This window comes from Vicia villosa, unplaced genomic scaffold (assembly GCF_029867415.1).
Source record: "Vicia villosa cultivar HV-30 ecotype Madison, WI unplaced genomic scaffold, Vvil1.0 ctg.002484F_1_1, whole genome shotgun sequence".
NCBI lineage: Eukaryota > Viridiplantae > Streptophyta > Magnoliopsida > Fabales > Fabaceae > Vicia > Vicia villosa.
The window spans coordinates 103,280-128,434 of record NW_026705941.1 but is presented as its reverse complement, the minus strand read 5'-3'; the positions used below and the strand labels follow the sequence as shown (position 1 = coordinate 128,434).

Here is a 25,155-nt window from a genome sequence, read left to right as displayed (position 1 = left end):
TTTAAATCCGAGTACATCCTTCACTCACCATCGATCTTCATTACTAACTTTGATAACATACTTGACAAGTTTCAAGATGGTTATCTTTAACATCTAACAATTGACTTTAATTTTCGTACTTCTATTATATTGCTCTTTATGTTTCTCGCTTTATCGCTTTATTTTATCATTTCATCATATTTACATTCCGCTATTTTCTCTTTGTCCATTTGGACATATGTTTATGTTTCCGCCATTTTCTTTTTGTCCACTTGGACCATACTTTACTTTTATGCTAAAACACTAATAAACAACAAAAATCTAAAAAACACTTAAGGCTCTCTTTTGGACTATTGGTTACTATCCCGAGCATTTTGGAGATTCGGACTTATGGACTTAGTACCTCTGGACCCTCATGATATTGTTACTCTGCTGTTATTCTGTCTGTCTGGCATTGGATTGTTGTCTGTTTATGAGTGCAGGTATTTCCTTGAAAGCCCTTGATGGTTAATTCCAAGGCATTGAGATAAGGATTTTACCCGAAAACAACCGTTACTCTGCCCGATTTTCGTCAGAATTTTAATGTGCTTAATGCAAAGTGGTGCTAAGATAATAAGTTCATCTGGATCCCCAAGTGATAATGTTGGTTTAGTATTGATATTCCAAAGGAAGGGAAATCTACCTTGACTCACAATGTCAAGTGTTGGCTTCTTATTTCGGTTAGACCGTTCTTTTCCTTAGCTTTTATTTTACGCAATAGGATAACCTCTTCATCTCCTCCCATTCTTAAATTTTCAAAATCTTCTCCCTTTTTCAAAAACCTTCTTATGTTTGCAATCTTTTCAAAACCTTTTTTAAAAAATATCTTTTGCCTTCAATGGCCTTTTTCTTCAAAAAGTTTAGACACCGTTAATTGTCGAAACGAGTGGTTATACCCCACGATTTTGAAATTGATTGATATAATGAGATCTTTTCCGCGTGAGAGAGCTAGTGGCATACTCGTTGATTTTATCCGAGTTGGAGCCCTTCTTTAATTTGCGATGCAAAGAACTCGTTTGTTCTCATGCTCAAGATCAATGGCTGAGTATTTCTCTCCAACGACGATAAAGTGTTTATTCGTTTTAAAAAAATGTTTTCCCTTTAAGCGGAACTACATTAGCTCTGACTTCTCCATTGCACCGAGGAGGTATGTAGGCACAAAGCTTAACGCTTTGCCGAGCTTATTTTAAAAATAAAACAAACCCTTTTTTAGCACACACGACACAGATTTTCAAAAAGGTTCCTGTGGAATACCACAGATATGAGGGGTGCTTTAAACCTTCCCCTTGTATAATCAACACCCGTACCTGAGATCTCTTTCTTGTTTTAAAAACAAAACTTTGGGTTTTACGTTCTTTTCCCTTTTCCTTTGAAAAAATAAAGCGCGGTGGCGATTTCAAACGGAATATTGATTCGAGTCAATCTAATGGCTTCGATATCAGATTTTCCCCGCTACATTACCAGTCTCAGGTTTTAATTCCCTTTTCTTTCTCTGACGAAACACATGCCTTTATGGGTCTAATTCTTGACCCTAAAGTTAACTTTGAAAAAATGAGGTACTTTATCCCTGTGTATCAACATACAAGACCAATTTCTAGTTTGAAGCAAAAAAACTACTTCCATCGATGATACAAAAAAGTCTAAAGAAAATGTTGAGACTAGTGTAACGGTGTCAAAAGACACTCCCATCACTACCGCTGAAATCCTAATAAGTTTAAGTTATATGAGCAACTCTCTTAGAGTGTTTCGCTCATATCCTTTGTTTAAGGACCTTGATAATTATCTTGGATGGCTAAAAAAGGTTGAAATTAAGAAAATTGAAACTTGGAAGAAAATGGGGAGTTATGACCTAATCTAAATGTCGAAAGTAAGTCCAAGTTATTGCTAAAACATGTTAGCCACTTCCCTTTATTTATCGAAAAGTTCAACAAACACCTTTCATCTCCCAAGTGGAATGATCACCCCTACTCTCTTTGATGTAGCAGCGGCAAAGCCTTCTATTCTAATGAGCTTATCAAAGATATTATAGGCTTTAATACTGACTGTGCCAGCTTCAATCGTTATATAATCAATCATCATGAAAAAAGGATGACAACGTTTCAGATGCCGAACACATCGCCTTCTTGGCATTATGACTGTCAAGGTGCATATTTTGTTGCAAATCTTTAAAAGTGGCAAAAAGGTTTCTTACCATGGCCAACCAACTACACGCGGGTCATGACCTTTGCTTGAGTCGAGTGATGTTAGGTTCTTTATATGAGACCTTAGGATGTGTTGTCGACTCATTGAAACATTTAAAACTTAGGGCTAACTTCTTATTAGTTGGACCTTATTGGTTAATTCAACTCTAGGTAAATGCAACGTTCAAGTCATCCCTTCAAGTTGAGAAACCTGATGATAACGAAGACGCTATCAAACACCGAAAGGTAGAATGGCCAACATTGCATCTGTTGACTTCTGTTGACAAAGGGACTTTACAAGAGGACTTCCTCAAGTATGCGTTCATGTTCACCAAATGTCATAAGTTTAGTCCATCCATGGCTCCCTTTGCCAATCGAACCTATGGTCCCAAATGTTTCACTCACAAATTTCCACCCACCAAACTCGCTCAGGCTGCTGAATCTTTGGCGACTTGGATAGCTTTTCTTACCTCAACCTTACTTTCATCTCGATCAGTGACATCTAAAGAGCAAGTCAATATACTAAGTTATCAACCTAGGTTGGTTGCTTGACAGTTTGGTCTCAATCAAATTTTACCCAAGTCACTTTTCAAACAAAAGCGTGAACTTTGTATTTGTACCCTCTACTTCTCTGAAGACGAGTATAACAAGCGTGAGGCTCACTACTCTGATGATAAAGCCAAGATCATTCTCTTATCCTTTTTCCCGTCCTTCTATTGCACACAAGTATATGACACTTGGTGGAGGAAATACTACACTGATTTATTTTTTGACGTCTCCACCTTGTCACAACATCTAACAACTACTTTTCTTTCCATACAAGAATGCTTCATAAAAGGTAAAGATAGGCACATCAAAGAGATCCAAGCATTCCAAAAATACTTTGAAACTGTATATAGGCCTAATGACCTTAGTCGGACCATTAACAAAACCGCCCCTATTTTAAAAGAGAAATTTATGAAAAAAACTCCCTTTTCTCAAAATTCCTTCGCACGTAACGAACGAGAAAAGGTATGAGTCTGCTTTAAAATTCTAGTCACACATATTTCCACTTTTTCCTAGTTCAGACTTGGCCTTGGAATTTCGACCTCCATTCCCACGGTGGTTCGTATATGGGTCATTCTTGAACTTATTAAAAAATGAAAGCTTAAAACCGGCTCAACGAGTGGTTCTGACTAAATATGACTTGAATAGTTTTAGAGGTCACATTCATGTCGACATAAAGCATGTTAAGATTATTTCTCAAATCCATGAAGGTAAAGAATGTAAGGGATCTCCTTTGATTAATTTATCAACCCCATGTTACTTGTACTAACGCATTGTTTGATTCTCTTATCTCTTAATAGTGATTGTGTGAGTGCAACTTCACCATTAGAGATTTTGTATGATGTTAACACTATAGGAAAATATAACATTTATGTATTATGGATGGTATCTCTGAGTTTGTGTGGAACTCTTGCATTAAAAGTCTTAGGGATCATCAAAAACCACTTTGAAATTGGCCAAAATCATGAAAAATAGTTTTCTGCACAAAAATGCACTGCATGTTGCACACGCGCTTTTTAGGTTGGAACATGTAACGCAATATTGAAGCATGTAGCTTCGGTCAAAGTTCGGCCGACACATAAGCCTTTCAGGACGGCACATACAGTAACTTCAGTATTACGTGCTGGCAAATAAGACCTTCAAGACGGTACATGCAACACAATAACGAAGCCTGTAGACTCTATTTCATAGGCCGACACATACACAATTACAAGTCGGCACATACTAAAAGAATTATCTTATGTTCCGGCACATACGACATTCAGGCCGATATATGCTGTTATTTTTAACATTATGTGTCGGCACATGCTGTTTCATGAGTCATTTTCTTTAATTTTTTTTAATTTCAAATTTCCTCCTTTTACCATCAAACTTTCACAACTATAAATACATCATTCATGCATCATTCCAAATTAATGAAACTATAAACACTTACTACATTTGCTCTTCATCTTCAACCTCCAACCTATGCATACACACTGACAAATTACACATAATCATCTTTTGTTGGGGTGCCATCTAAACGAGGTTTGATAATGTCCAATCAGGTTCTTGTGTATCCGAGAATATTGTGTTGATATTTGCAGGGGTTTCATCTGGAGAAACCGAGGGTTTGTCCTCCAAGATCTTTGGTAGATTTGGAGGTTTTCATGTAAGTCTTTCAAGAGAATATTGTGGCCAATTGAAAAGCCTTTAGAGATAATTCATTCATTATGAATTCCACTACTCATACAATAATATTTTAAATCTTCAATAAATTCTCCTCCATTATCAGTGCAAACATATTTTGACTTCTTTCTAGTTTCTTACTCAACGCTAGCATGAAACTATTTTAATACTACAAACACCTAGCCTTTTGTTATGAGGGTATACACCCAAACTTTTCTAGAGTGGTCGTCAATAAAGCTAACAAAATACATTGCACCTCTAAGAGTACTGGTGGTTATTGGACCACAAATATCAGAATGCACCAAATCTAAAACACGTAGTCTTCTATGTGGGGGCCTTATATTGAAGTGAAACTCTATGTTGATTTCCACTCAAGTAATATGTACATGGATTAAGAGACATTTTAATTTCTTTCATACCTTCTAAAGTACCACTTTTGGCTAGAATTTAAAGTTCATTCTCACTCATATGTATGAGTTATTTATGCCATAGCTCGGATAAGGAGTCTTCTCTGAGAACATTAACGCACCAATTATTGACTTTGCCTCCTATCACATAAAGAATGCTTACTTTCTTGCCCCTGGCTAACATGACCAAAATCACTGCTTATATAGGAGGAAAAGAAATCCCTTCTTGATGTTACATGGAATGTTGCATCAGAATCCACAACCCAACATGTATCTAGTGATGTCAAATTAACATAACCATTATTGCAAACAAAGATTGCCCTATTGCCTTGAAAAATGGTAGCAGTTATGTAACTCGTATCACCATTTTCTTGTTTCTCTCTTTTAAGTTTCTTATAGTCTCTCTTTATATGACATTTCTCGTGACAATAATAACATTCCATGTCTTTTCTTGTCCACGGTCTTCCCCTGAAATTATCTATAGACTCGCCCTTTGACCTATCTCTAGTATTAAACTTCTTGTGAATATCTGTTCCACGATACTCCGTGATAAACGCCTCATACTTTGGAGGCATTATTTGTTCACTCCTTCTTGATTCTTCATTAAACATGTTATCTTTTACTATGTCCAATGTTAAAACACCTTATAGTTCAGAGTTACTCAACGAAACCACAAGTGTGTCCCAATTGTCTGACAAGGAACTTAATAATAATAATGCTTGTAATTCATCTTCAAGCACCATCTTCATATTGGCGAGTTTATTTATCAATCTTTAAAAGTCACTCAAGTGTTCTCAAACACTCTGAGTTTCTCTGTACTTGAGTTTCACCAATCGCAGAATAGTAGAGGCTTTATTTTAGGCTGTCTTTCTCTCATAAAAGGTTTCAAGTTTTGTCCATAACGTGTACATAATTGTTTCTTGCACAACATGATGAAAGACACTTTGATCTATCTATTGCCGAATTTGTCCAATAGTTTTCTCGTTCATAAAATTGTAATCATTATCATACTTATCAGTTGGCTTCGTTTATTTATTTTGCAAAGGTTAATACAAATATTTGCTATAGAGTATGTCTTCCACTCTAGGTTTTTAAATGGAGTAGTTTGAAGGAGTTAACTTAATCATTATGGTTAATGTCGTAGATGTTGAATTTTCCATTATGAATAATAGAAGTTAAAATGTGTAGTGAGGCGAAACTCTGATACCACTTGCTAGAAAAGATATCAATTAACATCTAATAGCAACAAAAAAAAATACAATACACTTAATTAAACAACAAAAAGCAAATTCGAATTGAACTACGACAAACATATATGATGGAGTGTGGTTGAAAGAAAAACTATAACGGAGTGACAAAACATAGAAATTCGTATGTTTGTAATAAAAACATGAATTTTTTTTGTGATTATTGGAGAATGTATGTTAAGTTTTGATATTTACATATTAAAGTTTTTTTTAAAAAATAAATAGTGGTCAATTTTATGCATTTATTTACCGGACGATTTTACAAAATCGGCTCCGATTTTATGGTTCGAATGGTTTTGGACGGTTCAATCTGATTTTTCTGATTCTATTCCAATTTTGATCTACTAGCAATTTTGAAAAGTTGATCCAACCACATTTATTTCCGGTTCACAATCCAACCGATTAAATCGACTAATTCAATCTGATTTGTAAAACATTGATTTGAACAATCTTATTTAAATTTTTGTTGTCCAAAAATCTTATTCAAGTTAACATTCCTAAAAATATTGAATCAAAATAGTTTTTTTAACATCCATATAAAAACTCTACATTAAACATTCTATATTAAAAAGACAGACTCATTGACAAGTTTTTATTATTTGAACGAAAAAAGACAAATTTACTTACTTAAATATAAGTGCCAAAACAAAAGCAAAAAAAGTAAAATTTACCAAAAAAAGAGAAAAAGAAGAAAGCAATTCTCATGACTTTATCTATCCTTACATAAAAAAGTCATGACCACCAAATGCTTTGACAAATAAAAAGAAACAAACTTTTTTATTACAAAAAATATAAAATCAAATAAAAACAAATAGATAATAAAAAATATTTTTCAAAAGAAGAATAATTATGAAAACAACTTTTGTCTACTGTTGACTGGCACAAACATGGAGAAGGAGACGGGTAGCCTTCAATTCTCATCTTACTTGTCTTTTTCTCTGAAAATTCTAAATGTCAAAAAAGAAATTAAAAAGTTAAAAAATAAAAAATAAAAAATAATTGAATTATTAATTAAAAAATAAAAAAGAAGAAAAAAAAAAACAACTTTGTATAATGAAACAGAAACATTATTTCTGTTGTCATTTTTGTCATTGAGTTTCTCTCTCTTGTTTCTCTCTCTTCACACCAAACCAGACCCACTTCCTCCGTTCATCTCCATACATTGTGATTTGCGAAACTACTTTTGTCTGTTCCTCTTTGATCCAACCAAAAATATTTCATTTTTTTTTGTCTCTCCTTTTTTTGTGCCCTTTGTGATTTTTGGCCTTAAGTATTCTACCATGATGATTTGGGTTCTTTGGGGTGAAGGAATGTAGTTGGAGAAGGTGATTCTTTTTTGAATAAATAAATCCTCATTCTTGAGGTTGTTTCAAATTTTTTAAATTTGATTCATTCTCATTATCATTATCTTTATTATTATTACCCCCAATTGTTTTGAAATTTAACCTGATTACTAGATTGTGGTGAATCAATTTGGTCCTTTTTCCTTCCTTTGTTTGGATTTCTCCACAATCAAGGGCTGAATTGTGATTGAATTTGAAGGTGATTTTATATCATGGATCATGTGATTGGTGGGAAGTTTAAACTAGGAAGGAAAATTGGGAGTGGCTCTTTTGGAGAGCTCTATTTAGGTTTGTGAATCTTTATTATTCCCTTTGTTGTTGGCTACATTATATTGTAATTCTGTTGTTTTGTTTTGTTTTGTTTTGTTACTATTAACATGTTCATTTTTTTCTTCTTATGTTAGCTGTTAATATACAATCTGGAGAGGAGGTGGCTGTTAAGCTGGTATGTGAAGTTCTCTTTATGCTTTTCTCTCTTTTTTGTTGTTGAATTCCTTCATGATTTTGTTGAGTTTGGTTGAGTTTTTCTTATAGGATATTATTATCTTAATTATTTAGGTCAATAGTGATGCATGAAATTGGGTATGATATCGTTTATCGCTGGAGGAAATAGAAAAAGAAATGTCATGAGATAAATGTCAAATGTTAAAACTTTTGGACAATAGGTGGATAATTAGTTGTTGAGGCATTGGAGATATAAATTAGTTATCTAAATTATCTTTATGGATCAAAGTGATATGTGAAATGGCACATTATGTTTATCTCGGGTCTGTTTTGCAGCTGCTGGATGCTTATTTTGTTTCATACTTTTAGGATCTATTTTATGTTACATTATTGATCATGTTTTGCTGTTTTTTCAAGAAGTTTTTTTTCCGTTATTACTAGTTAGTTGTACTTCTAGTGATACTATATGTTTTCCAGTTTCTAATCCTCTTGGTGTTCCGCATAAATAATTCAGGAATCTGTGAAGACCAGGCATCCACAGCTTCACTATGAGTCAAAATTGTATATGCTTCTTCAAGGAGGAAGTAAGTTTGCATCTCTCTTTCTATGAGTCGAAATTGTATATGTTTCTGAATCATTAAAAAAATATGTACATTTGTCTTTGTTTTCTTGATCACAGAGTAAAATGTGATTGGTGCGATGAATCTTCTTTAAATAGTGAAATCATGATCATTAGTCTCGAACCAATGCCCTCGAAGCAAAAATGTAAAATGAAAGATGTTATTAAACTACGTATATGTTTCCTAATGAGTAAATATGGTTTTTTCTTTATGAAGCGGGGATTCCCCACCTCAAATGGTTTGGAGTTGAGGGAGAGTATAATGTCATGGTTATTGATCTTCTTGGACCAAGTCTTGAAGATTTATTCAATTATTGTAACCGGAAATTTACATTGAAGTCAGTGTTGATGCTTGCTGATCAATTAGTAAGTTTGTTTGTCAAGTTGGCAACTATTATTATGAAATAAGGTTTTTTTAAATAGTGATACTAATGGTTTATTTCCCTCGTGCTTTTGTTTGTTTTTTCAGATTAATAGAGTTGAATACATGCATTCACGAGGCTTTCTTCACCGGGACATAAAGCCAGACAATTTTTTGATGGGCCTCGGACGTAAAGCAAATCAAGTATGTTAATGTTATTATTGAAAAGTTCTCTTTCTTGTTCTTTTTTTATTATTCCCTTTTCTATTTTGGAAGCAATATGCCTTACTTAAAGTTTGATAGTGGTAGAGGGAATCCTAAGTGTTCGACATATGAATATTATTGACCTAGAAAAGAATTATGATAGGGTATCTATAGAAAAATATCTAGTGAACACATGGTAGAGCCCATTTTAAGCTGATATCTTTTTACTTTGGTTTTGAATGTCCTTACCAACATATCCAAGAATCAATACTTTCATAAAATTTTCTTTTGTAGATTATAGTCATAGTCGAAGAATCTAAATAGTCAAATGGTTTAGGATAAAATAAAAGTAAATCTTGGGTTGGGGGTACATTTGTTGAGCCCTCATTGGATGTGGTATGATGTGGAACAATGTTTATAAGTAGTGGATAACTCTCACCTTACAAACCGATTTTGTAGGATTGACTTAGGTCCAACCCAAATGTTAAGAGCATTGAATGCAAGTTTAGCCAGGGAACTTTGGCATTGTCTTAGAAGTGACTTTTGGAGATCATATTATGCCACAACAAGTTGCACAATTTGGTATCTTGTATCTATCATACAAAGTAACTAAGAAATAGAGAGAGATAAGTAAATCATAGGATTGAAGTGAGTTGGACAAAACGGAGAAATGTTTCAATTGTTATTTGTGATTGAATTGAAAGGTACCCCTCTAGCTTGAAGGAAATAAAGTTCCTTCAATAGCATATGGTATGAGAATGTTGTAGTGGATTGCAGAGATACAAAAAAAAAATAAGATTATGGATCAATGCATTAGATACAATAGGAATAACACCTATATTAGGAAAAGATGATAGAATCTCGTCTAGCATGTGAGGAGTCTAATAGAAGACCCAATTGTTAGAAACCATGAAAGGAACTTAGTAAAAGGGGGGAAAAGGATTTGTATTGATTTCAAAGCAAAGCAAATATGTTCTAAGTTCTAACAATTAATCAAATGAAGGATGGACCACTAAATAGAGATAGAAAAGACCATGAAATAGAGAAACCAGCTAGATGAAGATCTAAATATCCTTTATGGAAATTGGTTTTGACATAATGCACTTGCATCATTTGATATGTGGTGTTGCTTTGAAGATTTTGGTTGTTATTTATTTTTGTTGTCTTTGACATACATAAAAACACATTACTCATTGTAATAAGTTGCATGCATTCAAAAACATCAAAATATAAGCTTGGTTGAGTCCTGTTTCCATGTTTGCCGTTGAGTTTCTCAAGTGTATTCTTACTTCTTCTTGGGCCTTTCCTTTAAAATCATAAGTTCACCAGTGCATTTTTCTAATTTTCACACCACCTCTATTGGCTTACTTCATAATATACCATAGTAGTATTTACTTTATGGGGAGGGTGTTTCTTATTTAGTTCCTTGACTTACACCGTAGATAATGTAGCTGTTCGTAGCTTAGTTCCGGCATCTAGTACTAATTATAATACAAATAACTTACGGTGAGACTATATTACCTAGAGTTAACACATGATGAAAATGAATCTTAAACTTAACCTTAAGTTTGGATCCTTTTAGAGACTTCATTTTGTAGCCATCTTTTTGGTCAAATCATCAGATATGATAAGTTTGGGCAGCACTTTGAGTTAATATTCTTCTCATCTTTATTTTATTTTATGGACGCTATAGGAGTATGGTTGTATGTCCATCTTTTATTTCAATTTTTTATTTATTTTAATGAATTTCTAATCTTTTGTCTAAAACAAAATACAATCGACTGATACATCATGCTCGTAATCTCATTTCAGGTGTACGCCATTGACTACGGCCTTGCGAAAAAATATAGGGATCTTCAGACTCACAGGCACATACCATACAGGTTGGTTTTGTCATTATTTCAGGAGGGTGCAAATTTTAACAGTAACAATATCAAACTCGGCCCCAGCAATTCCCATTGATCTCAATATATTTTGTAAGTGATATTTTTCTTCTTTGCATAGGGAAAACAAGAACCTTACAGGCACAGCACGCTATGCAAGTGTCAACACTCATCTTGGAATCGGTTAGTAATATTTTATGCTGGTTTTTTTCCTTTCTCACTTAGGAACATTTAGTTCGAAAAGAAACATTATTACACTATTAGAATCAAATGTGTTTTCCACATACTAATTGTGCGTGATTGTGCTGGCAGAACAAAGCAGAAGGGATGATCTGGAATCCCTTGGTTATGTGCTCATGTATTTCTTAAGAGGAAGGTTGGTTAATTGATAATGTCATTACAACTTTATTCATGGTATAATTATTCTTTCTTACCTTTTCTTTCTTCAGTCTTCCCTGGCAGGGACTGAAGGCTGGAAACAAAAAACAAAAATACGACAAAATCAGTGAGACAAAGGTGTCAACTCCGATAGAGGTAATTATGATATGACTACCTGGATCTGTCATGTTTTTCATAAAATTTTCCTCTTCATTAGCCCTTCTATGTTGTCTCCGGTAGAATCTTAATTTTATTGATCTTCTTGAATTATCTGCTTTTATAAAAACAGGTGCTCTGTAAATCATATCCCTCTGAGTTTGTATCATACTTCCACTATTGCCGATCATTGAGGTTTGAGGACAAGCCAGATTATTCATATTTAAAGAGACTTTTCCGAGATCTATTTATCCGAGAAGGTAAGTTGTTGCCCTAAATATGTAACATGGAAAATATATTCAGTTTATTTTTTCCGCAAACTTAGTGTGTTTAGTAGTTGTCAACGGATGTGGATATTGTTGATGCAGGCTATCAATTTGACTATGTTTTTGACTGGACTGTATTGAAATATCCACAAGTTGGTAGCAGCAGCTCTAGAGGACGGGTTAGTATTTTAGATATTTCTTGTTTGGATTTTTCTGTTTATTGTTGGTTGCTTACTGTAGTTGCTGTATCGACAGCATGGCAATGGCAAGGCAGCTATGCAAGCAGCTACACCTGCACACAGACCGGAAAGGATCCAAGGTCTGTTTTCTTTCAGCCGAATAACAATGAAATTTAATATAGTCTCAAGTGGAATTTTGAATTTGCCATGTGATATGCCAACAAATAAATGTTTGAACTGAAAGTGTTCAACTGAAGTCATATGCAGCATCACTCGTCAATAGTAAAACTAATATACTGCTCTCAAATTCTGTGTTATATAATATTTGCTTGTGCAATTTGTTTCAGTTGGGAGAGAGATTCGAGAGAAGTTATCCGGTGCTGTTGAAGCATTCTCCTCCCATAGGAACCGCCCAAGTTCTACTCCTCATCATCATCACGGTGAACATGCCAGACATAGGACTTATGACGAGGCAGCAATGCATAAGGAGATGGTAATATTGTTTTTTCAACAATAAGAATATATAAATCATCGTAAGATGTTCTTAAATGAGAATATTGCTTCATGCTTGGTTAAACAAGAGGATTTCTAGTTCCATTTCATTTTTGTTACTAATAATTACAAAAAAAGTGAACAAAATATTATTCTTATGTTGAACATTATCTTGTATTAACAGCACTATGCCCAACACAATACAACACGATATGGCAGCAATTCGAAAAGAGCAATGGTATCATCATCAAACAGGACGAATTCCTCAGGCGACTATACTGCCAGGATAGCCTCAAGTGGTGGGGGCCGTCCATCCGCTGCACATAGAGTTCAACCTGTTTACGAGACCAGACAAGCAGCTTTTGCGCGCAATGGATCTTTGAGAGGCCACCGTGATGATCCTCTGAGGAACTTTGAGCTCCTCGCTATCAGGAAGTAATCTCAAGGGTCTCATTTTGTTATCATTTCTAAATTTCACCTGAGATTTCAAGAAGCCTTATGAGGTCATGGATAATACTGAATTACCTATGAGGTCACAATGACATGACCTGTGACCTCTCGATATCATTTCTGGATCCCCCCGGATTGCTTCAGAAGATTTCTCTCAGCAACTGTAATGTGTTCTTATAACATGTCGAAGATGTAATTCAAAGAAAAGATTCTTTAATTATAAATAAGTATTGTACTGGATGAAAGTTTTGTGATAACAATGTTACTGTTTTTTTACCATGAATCAAATTTAACTAGGCTAATGTGCTGAATGATATGGTGATGTAGGATTATAAAACTGGAGATATCATTTTCATAACAATAGATGAATTAAAAAAAAGCTGTGAAAACAAGCCCTTAAAAGTCTTGAACTGATATTAGGTATATATGGCATCAAACTAGGTTATTCTGTGCAATCATTCTGTGTAATGCAGTATTTTTTTCATTCCCAATTTTGGTTTTGAATCCACACCACTAGATTGCCCTAGCCGAGCGCATGAAAATTTAAACTGAAAATAATCAACACTTCAAGAAGAATATACACATTGAATTTCTGAATTCCAACCAAAACACAGGTGATCTGAAAAGAATTATAGTTTTTACAACTGAGTTTGAAAACCAAAATCCTAGACAAAAGTTATGGATTTTTAAGAGCTGCCAAACGCTTCTCAATGTCATCAACTTCCGAGCTGCAATGACATCAAATTCAAAGGTCAAACAAACTGACAGAATAAGCAACAACTAAAGCAGTTTCACAGAAGAATAAATTAATGTTGGATGGTAGAAACCTAACATTTTTCAGCATTTGTATCTTCATCTGAACTTTTTCAAAGTTTAATTATGGAGGAAAAATGGAGAGGCATAGAATTGTAATATGATATATACCTGCTGACATTTTCGGTATTCTTTGTTTTGAGTCTCCCTTTTGGAGCTGCTGATAACTGCCAGTAGTTCAAATAAAACAGAAATTAACAGGAGCACAAAACACAAAGATTTAAGACAGATTATAGAACTGCAGAGATTAATAACAACGAGTTCCAACCTGTGAAGCAAGATCCACACCAATTTCATCGAGCACCTGCCAAAAAGAAAAGTACATGTAATTTCCATCAATTCTTTAATGTAATTTAAAAAGTAAATGTCACCTCCATACATTCAAATCTTAACTTCTTCCCTTGTTAATTTAGCTATAATCAATCCAGAATTTTTTTAAGTATTTTAAGGTGCATTTGATTTGCTTAAAAATTAAAGACAAGACAATTGGTGGAAATTCCTAACACAAGATATTATAACATACTTCCATGTAAACTGCTTAGTAAGAAATTAATAAGCCGTGCCAAATGTATAACGATTTTCAACAATTCTAGCAAATTAATCAAATTTAAGTTCTGCAGAGATTGTAGCACAATTTTTTTAAAGCACTGCTATGTGAGGAAGTCCCTAGTACCTGATTTGTGAGAACTTCTGTCTCCTCTTCTGCTTCATCATCATCCAAGACATCATCTATGGCATCTGACATCATTTCAGTCTGCATGAATTACAGAGTCGGGACCATTAATATCCGTGTCATTAGATGTGGAAACACAAGCAGCATTTCGAAATTTATAACCACTTTGAAATTTACAACATCTTACAGTTATATCCAATTGCGCTGTTTGTTTTTGGAACTCTTGAATAACTTTGGCTTGCTTTCCAGGTGCCATTTGCTGCAAATGGGCACAATAACATGTCAAAAATCATAAAACCTTCATCAAAGCAAAAACTTTTGTTTCTATCTTTTTCGGTAGGGAGTGTATTCTAATAATATCTTGCTATCATATCATGTCCGATACTAAAACCAACCAAAGCAATGTATCGCATATTGAGCCGTGGATGTAAAATACTAATTCAAACATGTGACAAATCATGCTACCTTATTCATCGCTTCCATTGCCTTACTAGCACCTTTCAAACCAACAGAAACAGAAGATTGAGCAAACTGTGCCTGTATATGGTAAGAGCAAAAATCACCCACCACATCATAACCAAGTACCAAAATTAGAATCATAAGAACAACTATTTGAGTAATGTACCTGTGTGTGAGTTGCCATGCCTCTCATCTGAGCTCGACTATTTTGAAGATTAGAAATTTGTTGCCTAAGCCGGACTAACTGGCGCGCTAGAATTTTAGTCGCATCCTGCAAAAGGTGCACGATAACTGATAAGCAAGGAAAATATCAATTAAATTACGGTCATAGCTTATCAGTTTTGTTCTTCCTACAGGAAGAAAACAACTAAGAGCAAGATAGATGAATGCTTATACCTCATTACCCGTCTTAGCAGTTCTCTTTATCTCAGCTACTAGCTTCTTTTCCTAATCATAAATGAGTAAATCAGTATTTTGGTACTTAAATTTATAAAAGCAATTTCCCCCTCAAATTTGTGCAATATCAATTTAGCCCCTCAATCGATACACATTTTTCTTAAACAATCATCAATATCAGTGAATGACTTATATATTGACTTCAATAGTCTTTGCTGCATCAAAATAAACATTGAACCTTTAACACTGGTGCTAAATTTGAAGCAAAAAAAAAGACTATATTGACCTACATTGTTCAGTTTAAGGTACTGAATTGCTATTTTACAAATTTAAAGGAATAAAACAACCCACTTATAAACAATTTCAAGGACTAGATTGCAGATATATTTTTGATAGGTAGACTACTAGAAACTTATATATTCACACACACAATTATACACAATTATGAGGTACAAGATTAAAACAGATGACAAAGTGTCCAGCCTAACAATATCGACATTTCTTAGTTAAGTTATGCCTTGCATATGATTTACTCCATCAAAAATTGAAACAAACGAATATATTCGAATATTAATAATTCGTAATTCAATGGTAATAACAATGAAAAACAGACAAGGAAACATGACACCAACATTGACATGTCGACACCGATAATAATTTAGAAAAATTAATAAACTAAATATGATCACAACCTCACCCACAGTGACACGGAGACAATTTTTTCAGAAGTGTCAGTGCTACATTTAGGTAGTTAGTAAAGTAAGTGATACCATACCTCAAGTTGTAATCCTCTAATTTCTTTCTCTATACCTGTGGAATGTATAGATATAGATACACATGTGAAAATAATAATAATATGATAGGAGGATTAAAAGTGGAAATGTAAATGTAATTGAGTAATGTGATGAAGTGAAAATTGAAAAGATAACCTCTAGTGGCGTTTGCCATTTCTCGTTTACTCTCACGAAGAACCTCTGCATGAACGAAGAAGAAGGGTTTATTATAATCAAATTAAGCGAAATTGAATGAATGATCGTAGAAAAAAGACAAGACATGATCAAATTAATGATGAGGAACCTTTTGGCTTTGGTTTTTTGGAGAAGATTTTCAACATCGTATTGGTTGTGTGTGTTCTTCTAAGTAGAACAATGTTGCAATTGGAATCACAAGTCTTCACACTGTGTTGTAACCCCAATTCAACAAACTCTGTTCTATGGGAGTGTGTGATACTTATGGTTGAATATATTTTTATTTTTGTGTTAATTGTAACTATTTTAGCTTTAGTCACATTTATTAAATAATTCTAAAATTTTATTGTAATATAAAAATATTTTTTAATTCGTTTTTTAATAAGATTCCTTGATTTGTTAAAAAACAAGTACTTCATAAATATGCATGACAACAAAGTAAGGGTCAGACAATAGACATTATAAATACATATTATAAAATTAATTACAATAACTTTATTATAAATAAAATAGAGAAAATTTTCTCTATTTTTTTATGAAAATAAAAAAAACAGAGAATTTTTAAAATATTTTTCAAAATAATAATTTTGTTTAAAATGATAAATGAATGTTTATTACTATTTTTAACATATTCTAATGAAATTGAGTATTATTGAATAATTTATCTAAGTTTTCCACAACCTTAAAATTCCTACAAAATAAGAGATTTAAGTGTTATGGATAAATAAAATCTTCCAAAATCTTCTTTATCAAAATCACTCAATTCTTTTTAGTCAATCCTTCTCTTTTTTCAATACCATCTTTATTTTTCTTCAAATTCTCAAACAAAGTCTAAAGATTAAGAAACATTTCTAAACACTTTGAAATTCTGTAATTTATGTATTGACGGAAGGAGAGATTGAATCTCAAAATTGAGTAGAAAATAGAAGATATTCTTATGAACTTGGAGAACTATTTTCTTATAACTCATTTGTAACCTTTAGTTGATAATTCATAATTGGTAGTTGTTCCACGTGGGAACCAAAAATGTTAGATGGATCGGTGCAAACTATACTTTTGATACGGTGCATTGAGCTTTCCAGTACGAAAGCATGTGAGTGTACCTGCATTGTTAGCACTTCAACATCTAAGTTAGTGAGAGAATGAGAAGTCATGAGTAATGGAGATGAATTTGAATTACCTTTAAAATTGTGCACCCCTTTCTTTATATAAAAAGGCGGTTATAATCGCTTCACGTGAAATGCAACATATCATGCTAGGAATCATTCGATTGATCTAGACGGTGTGCGATGAACTAGAGATTAGGATTGTATATATTCACAGGAACAAACGTCATCATTTCTTGCACCTGGTCTCCAATTGTGCTCGATTTGGGGAATTTATTACCGGGCCTTCTGAGTGGGCCAAAACAATTGCACCCAAATCTTTTCCTATGCCTTGTAGTATAAGGGTTTTGTCGTGCATGCCCTTGGATCAGCTAACGTTTAGGTCAAGTGAAGGGTAGTGATAGGACACAACTAGAGTTGGAAACTCTCACATTAAATGCATTTCTTGTTCCACATGTCTTTTCACTAAGGAGTCGTTGATGCGTAATCCATCACATGCCACCATTGATAAGCTTCTGATCCTAGGATACATGAGTATCTGAGATGACTTATGAGGATATCTAGATTTTTTGTAGTGCTTCTTCTCTTATGGATGTAAGAGATCACATTGCCTTCATGTTAGAAATACCCATTAAGACTTCTTTGCTTATTTTTCCCCATTCTTTCGTTGTTTAAAGTCCTTAAGTGTTCTTACTTTCCTTTATCGAGGTTTCTTATTCCGTTTTTCCATCCTGGTGTCTTATAGGATTTCTTATCACGGAGGTCACAATTGTCATGCGTCGCAAAGAGAATAAGGTTATTTCCACTATTTAGGCGGATCTAGAGATTTTGGAGACTGCTTCAACTTTCGCTTATGAAAGTTGCATCGACCGTGCTTTTGGTGACGTGGGATCTTTCCTCTGACTAGGGGTGTTGACTCCGGACAAGGATAAGAGGATATGTAATGAATATGACAGGCGCGTCATCCCCTTTTATGGGTACTTATTCTCCATCTTGGGTTTCCGCCTCCCGTTCAATGGTTTTAAGGTTGTCGTGTTGAATTATTTGATGATTTCTCCTTCACAGCTATAATTGGTGGGCTGGGCATTTATTAGTGTTTTCCAGCATTTGTACAAATATCAATGGAGTGTGTCTACCTTTCAGTTCTTCTTTCATTTTTCCAAGGCTCATCATAGCGCGACGAGCCACACACATGACTATGGTTTGATTTCTTTGAGACATGTTACCCTTTTTATGTTTACTCTAATAGCATGAAGCATTTCAAGGATTGATTCTTTCTGGTCTCCCCATCAACGAAATTTCCCACAGAAAGGTTTGTACCATAAAACTGATCGCGACTATAAATGTACAAATTTATTCCGCAATTTATGGTGCCAAAGTCACTTCTTGACGGGGAACCGGTCTTATGTTTACAAAGAATACAACTTGTTTGAAGAAGAACTTTATCTGAAGAATCAGTTGTTGGCCTTCTTCAAGGAATCGGGTTACATCTCTGATGCCCCTGAGACCCATTTGTTTGCGGACGACAACACTAAAAAGTATAGGAAATCCATATACGGTGAGTGTTATAGGTTTTGTAGCCTTCACTAATTTCCCCTTTAAATTTTCTGACAATTCTACTGTGGAGCATGTAGATTCCATGAAGTGTGAAGAAAAAATTTGAAAGATGAATGGGGGCCTCTTGATTAATTTTGACTCTGGTAGGTAGTCCACATACCTCATCCCCTAGGGTAACATCTACTTCGAGGGATCCTACTGAATCATTGATGCAGTTTACTCCAAATTTTTCACCTGCACAAGTTTGGGGTTCAGGTATTAGAGTGTAGTAGATGATAACCCAAATGTATCCCTTTCCACGAAGATTTAGCCTTTAGTTTTGAAGTTGAAGTTCTTGGGGGAAGGGAGACTGTCAGTTAGGTTCTCCCTAGTTTTCGGGAGAAATCAAGGGGGTTCACATGTCTCAGGAGGGCTGGCTTATTCCTCAAGGACCCTGCTCCCTTATTCTTGGATCACCCAGACCCACGTACTACGAGATAAGTCAGAGCTTCTATTTTAGAAGAATATTATTCTTATTTTTCTTGTTTGACTGAGGATGCTCGTGAGGAGAAGTTATCGAATCTATCTTACTATACCCGCCAGGCATATACCAATCTTGCTTTTGGTTGGGTCGGCCTTGATGAAGTCATTATATTTGATCAACTTCGAAAGGAGAAACAAGTGCTCTAGTACCGTGTCCAGGATTTTACCATTGAGTGTGACCGGTTACCTTTAGGACCTTAGAAGGGATTCCACCTCCTTATTGGATATTGAAGTTGCTATTAACGTTTTTGAGTTTCATGGTACGTTGGGTGACAAGGTGAATCTGCTCGTGGCTGAGCTATCAAAGAAGAATAAAGCTCTGGTCTCCATTCAAGCATCATTATATGCAACTAAGGTTTCCCTTTTTAGAGGAGAATCGGGCACACAATCCTTCTCATAATAGGGTATCATGACTTAAAGTATCTTTGAATGATGCTCAAGAAAGTCTTCAAATTTTGCACCTTGAGAATCTTAATTTGAGTAAGGAGTTTAATAAAGCTTTAGATGAGGGTCTTGCCTTTGCATATGATTCTTTTGAGAACACTCTCCAACAAGTAGGACATTTATATCCTCCTTTGTGTGTTTCAAGGGACAGAGTCTGCCCAGACGAGAAAATAGAGTATGAGAAAGTGATATCCCCCAAATTGTTAGTTAAATACTTGTTTTCACTTAAATCGGTATTCATGCTAGATTCTGAGTATATTACTATAGGATAGCTTTAATTTATGAGGCAGAGCTTGAAGTTTTATTGGAAGCCTCTAAGGATCATGCTCTATTAAGGGTCGATACCCTTCACTGCCCTAGGTAAAAACCTAGTTCAAGGTTGACGTGATAGGGACTCATTTTGGCCTCTAGAATGGTTAGCTACCAATAAGGGGGTTGAGCTTGTTTATCGATATTTTGTAATGCATTGTCTTTACGAGATTTTCATTAATTTGGCCATATGATTTGAAGCATTTAAGGCAACACCTTGAATTTATGGAGTTCTGATTGCGTTGGTTGTACACTTTAGTGCATTTGAGGCAACACTCCGTAACTTTTTACCCCTTGGTTCATATTGCTTATGTCATGTGTGGTGTGTGTTTGTGACAACACTCTAGGGTATTTTCACCCATGTTCTAATTGATTTTCTTTTCCATCAAAGTTAAAAAGAATTTATCAAAAAAATTATTATTTACTAGTTGGAAAGAACTTTCGTATTACATTTGCATTAAGGTCATCAAATTATAAGAATATGAAAAACCAGGTGGATTTACCACCGCTTAGTAAGATAAGCAAGACCTACCACTATTTTTCTTTAGAGTTAACTCTTGGAGCTGTCACATTAGAGTGATCAATATACATGCTAGGAGTTGTGCTCCTCTCTTATCGGGGTTGAATAGCCATTTTCTCCAGTCGTTATATGAGGGATGCCACATTAATCTTAATTGCTTTTTTCTTTCCCTTTTTTGCTCAAGTCATATTATAAAGCTTTATGGATTTTCTTTGCTCCGCACAAGCCATCTCTGATAGTTTCGGCTCATCATGTACATTATGTTACTTAAGCTTAAGGTGCACTAGGGAATTTACTATGTCCAATGTAGCCGCGAAGGGTCTACCCAAGATGCAGTCATATAAGCTCCTGCATGGAACCACTAGGAATTATTGATCGATGCTTCTGGTATCCCTTACTTCTCCTACAGTGACCATCAACTCAATGTACCCCCACGTACGGGTCACAATTCCATTGAAAACCTACAAATCAGAGCCCTCGTACCACAACATCTTTTCCTTTTTCATTCTCAATTTTTTGAAGAGTTCAACATGCATGATATCACAAGAACTTCCACCATCGATGAGGACCCTAAAGACATCAAAATTTTCCATCATGGCTGTTATTACTAGAGGGAAGATATCATTTGGAATGCCTATCAATTTTTTGCTGTTTATGAATTTGAGGATGAACCTCTCTGGCTTCTTGGCTGAAGTTTCTCCTTGATCCTTATTGACGATCATCATCTCGACTATCCTTCTTTTGACATTGCCCTCCGTAAGGTTAGTCGGTCGTGGGACACCTCCCATTACAAAAGCAATGTATAGAAGATCCCCTCATTGACCGCCTTCTTCTCTTATAAACCACAACATCAATTACCTTTTTGGGGATGTCTCATCCTTCTGGGGACACAACTTTCTGTTAGGAGAATTTTATGAGTTTTTAGGGTTCCATTCCTTCCCCGATTATCCTTCTCATGGATGTCCCAAGCATACTCGATTATGTATCCCTTCTTCATCAATTCTTCAACGACATCCTTTAGCTGAATACAATAATTAGTATTAAGGCCATGACTTTTATGGAAACAACAATATTTCAATTTATCTATTATGTTGAACTCTTTTAGCATATATAGAAGCTTGATCCCGACCTCTTTGAATTCGACACTAGTGCACTCACGAAAAATATTTTCTCTAAAAGTTTTCAAAGGGGTATAAGAGGGACCTCTCGATCGGGACCCCACTCATTGTCATCTCTCAGACGGTTAACATCTTTGTAAAAAAAATTTTCATACACTTGACATTTCCCCGATATATTTTGATCATCTAGGAGCTATTCCTCCCAATTTACGCACGATCGGGCTTTGTTCAATAATTCGTTCATGTTGTCCTTTCCTTTTGGTACCAACTTCTCGCAAAACATACATTCTGTCTCAAGCCCTTCTTAAAGATCTAGAACTTTAAACCGTCTTCCTCGCCTCCTACCGCCATAACCACTTTGGTAAAATAGTCAAGGTATTCTAGCATGGTCTCTTTCTTTACTTGCGTAATTCCACTAATTACCACCATCGTGGTTATCTATTAAGAGGTTAACACATAAAAAAGGCCCCCTACGAGTTTATACTACCGTATGGAAGAGACTTGTATCACTTCCGGATAGCTCTTGTGAGGGTTAATGCAAAGAGTTTTCACTTGAGAGATCCTTCATTATGATAATAATCCATCCATTTATCAACATTCTTGACATGCTCGTCAGGACCCCCGATCCCATTATAATCAGATAGTTTCAAAGACTTCTCCAACGATCTTAGTATCCCACTCTCAAGAATATAAGCGAATTACATGTTTCTCCAACATTCTGCTACAAGAGCAACTACCTTAAATATTTCTCTTTCCCTTGAACTAGGAATCAAGGAACGATTCAAATGAAGAGCTTTCAATGGAACGTGGCTTCTGCTTCTTTCTAACAATTCAGGGGAGGAATCTGGTGTCTCTCGCTCCTGCGAGGCCCGAGAGATGGTGGAGCTACTTCATGAATAGTGGGGGCCTAGCTAGGATTGGATCTTGAACAACTACAGGGCAATGTCGTGATGCCGCCTCGTTTACTGTGCTTCCCCGGGGAGGAGCATGTTACATATTTCATTTTAATCTCACAATCCTTTCAGTCATGAGTTGAGAATTTCGATGCTAAATCATATTATACATGTTATTCATTAGACTAACTGCTCCTTGAATACCTAAATTTTCCTGCGACAATTGGATACAAGGAAACATTCATGTATAGGTCATCACAGGGCGAGGTAGAGGTAGATTAGGGAGTCCTCTCAGAACAAGCAGTTGACTATGTTGGAGAATTAGGAGATATTGTTGTATTCCTTGAACGAATCTAAGAGTAATTGTGTTTGAATTAGTTGGGTGTGATGTTGAAGTTACTAACATTGGATCATCTGATCCTGAAGGACGACAAAATTTGGGATTCTTTCTTACTTCCGTCGTCGCAGCGAGAGCGGCGATGACTTTGGTAGATCTATTGTATTTGGAATTAACCATAGTAAGAGTTATCGAATTTTGAATTTTAGGTGAAGAGATCAATAGCTTGACAATCGATGATACGAGGTCTGAATCTTTGACGTAAGAATGAAGGTTTCTGTTGTAAGAACGAGGTCTGAAATTCATATGAACCAAGAGTCGATTCCCACATATGGCACCACTGTTCCACAAGGAAACCAAAAATGTGAAATGGATCGATGCAGTTAGACTTCTGATGCAGTGCACTGAGCTTTCTAGTACGAAAGCGCGAGAATGCACCTGCAAGGTTAGCACTCAAACAAACAAGTTAGTGGAAGAATGAGAAGTGATGAGTAATGGAAGATGAATTTGAATTACATGTAAAATGACACACACCTCTCTTAATGTAGCAAAGGCGTGCATATCATGTTGGTGACTGTTTGAATGATCTGGAAGGTGTTAAAGGGAACACATATCCTTCTTTCTTGTGTGTGGTCCCTAATAACATTCATTTTCATGCTTTTTTACTGGACCTTCTGGGCGACCAAGAACAGTAGTGAAACAAAGAGTTGTTCTCTCTTCCATAGTAGATTATTTTCGATCAAAGAGGTGGGGGTGGGGGGGGGGGGGGGTTGGTAAATAATTTTTCTGTATTGTTTCTTTATCTTGTTCATGTTATTGTGATTTTTCTTTCGGATTGTTTTGTAGATTAGTTTTACTTAAGACTATTTAGGGTGATTATTTTTATTCTTTGTCCAACAAATCATATTTCTTGATGTGTTTGATCTTCAATCTTGCAACAATGTATAAGTTTACTATTAAGTGGGTTCTAAATATATTGAGAAGTTCTCTGAAAACGATGATTTTGGATTGTGGAAAGTGAATATACAAGCAATCTTGATTCAATAAAAGTTTACATTAGTATTGAAAGTGGCAAATCGATACAGATGAACCAAACACAAGTGAAAAAGACTCAGATGATGGATAGGAGCAAAAATGTCATTATCTTGTGTCTTACAAATACAATTTTGAGGGAGGTCATAAAGGATAAAATCGCTACACAAATATAGGTCAAATAGGAATAGAAATGTTGATGAAAACAATATTTTGTTGGAGTTTAATGGATAACAATTTAGGGGTGGGAATAGGCTGGACCGAGCTAGGCTTTGCCAAGCCTGAGCCTGGCCTGCTAAAAAATTCAAAGCCTAAGCCTGGCCTGTAGCCTATCGTAGGCTTATTTTTTTGGCCTGAGCCTGGCCTTTTAGAAGGCCTGATTGGCCTGTTAGCCTACTTAAAAGCCTTTTTCATTTGAACATTTATAAATAAGTCACTCAACTCAACTTTATATAGACTAACAAATTAAAAGATCAGTGAGATTAAATGTTTGTTTGCATTGACTTATTTGAGTTTACCTAATAGTATAAATTTTGTGATACTATTTGTTTGAAAAAACTTATGGAAGTAACTTATGACATTGTTCATAAGATTTTTTTTCATCTTATTTTCATAATTTCTTTAAGATAACTAATATTTATTTTTATATTTTAATTCAAAATACAAAATATAATATAATATTAATAAAATTATTCAAATTTATTTAAATAGGCCGGCCTCATAGGCTTAAAATGCTTTTTATATGGCCTGTAGCCTAGCCTCTTTAGCTAGATAGGCTTATAAAAAAGCCTAGGCCTTTTCTATTTATGTAAAAAGCTTGGTCTGGCCTTGGCCTATGTAGGCTGGGCCGTAGACCCCTGTTAGTCGGCCTGGTCTATTCCCACCCCTAGATAACATGTACCGTCAATTTAATTTTTTTTACACGATCTCAATAAAAAACCATCAATGTGAAATCATTCAAATCGGTTTAAAATATCTGACATTATTTACTGGAGTGCTGTAAGCGATATATTGTTTTCTCATACATTTATCCCTTCCTCCAAATAGGAATAGCCGAATACGAATGTTCATGGTGAAAAGATATTTTTCCAAAATTGCCATCCGAACCAACATAACAAATATTTGAAAATGATATTTGTAATGATTGTAAAAAAAACAAAAAAGTCT

At 34.9% G+C, this 25,155-nt stretch overlaps 2 protein-coding genes across 3 annotated transcripts; one reads left to right on the top strand and one right to left on the bottom strand.

The window, feature by feature from the left end:
• The first annotated feature begins 7,150 nt into the window (after positions 1–7,150).
• Positions 7,151–13,116, top strand: LOC131638925 (casein kinase 1-like protein 6). Of its 2 annotated transcripts, XM_058909453.1 has the most exons (15): positions 7,151–7,391; positions 7,609–7,697; positions 7,814–7,854; positions 8,368–8,437; positions 8,690–8,838; positions 8,942–9,037; positions 10,850–10,920; positions 11,042–11,103; positions 11,233–11,296; positions 11,370–11,454; positions 11,588–11,714; positions 11,823–11,899; positions 11,976–12,039; positions 12,247–12,392; positions 12,576–13,116. In XM_058909453.1, exons 2-15 carry the CDS (start codon positions 7,622–7,624, stop codon positions 12,828–12,830), a joined length of 1,383 nt encoding a protein of 460 aa, XP_058765436.1. In that variant the 5' UTR covers positions 7,151–7,391; positions 7,609–7,621; the 3' UTR covers positions 12,831–13,116. The 2 variants fall into 2 exon arrangements, with proteins under 2 accessions (XP_058765436.1, XP_058765435.1); XM_058909452.1 differs by having other exon boundaries at positions 7,151–7,697.
• A 290-nt stretch (positions 13,117–13,406) lies between these two features.
• On the bottom strand, positions 13,407–16,418 carry LOC131638926 (vacuolar protein sorting-associated protein 2 homolog 3-like). Its single transcript, XM_058909454.1, has 11 exons — positions 16,260–16,418; positions 16,112–16,156; positions 15,958–15,992; positions 15,183–15,233; positions 14,953–15,057; positions 14,793–14,864; positions 14,515–14,586; positions 14,328–14,408; positions 13,923–13,958; positions 13,766–13,821; positions 13,407–13,569 (listed from the first exon to the last, which is right to left on the bottom strand). Exons 1-11 carry the CDS (start codon positions 16,294–16,296, stop codon positions 13,518–13,520), a joined length of 642 nt encoding a protein of 213 aa, XP_058765437.1. The 5' UTR covers positions 16,297–16,418; the 3' UTR covers positions 13,407–13,517.
• Positions 16,419–25,155: the final 8,737 nt, after the last annotated feature.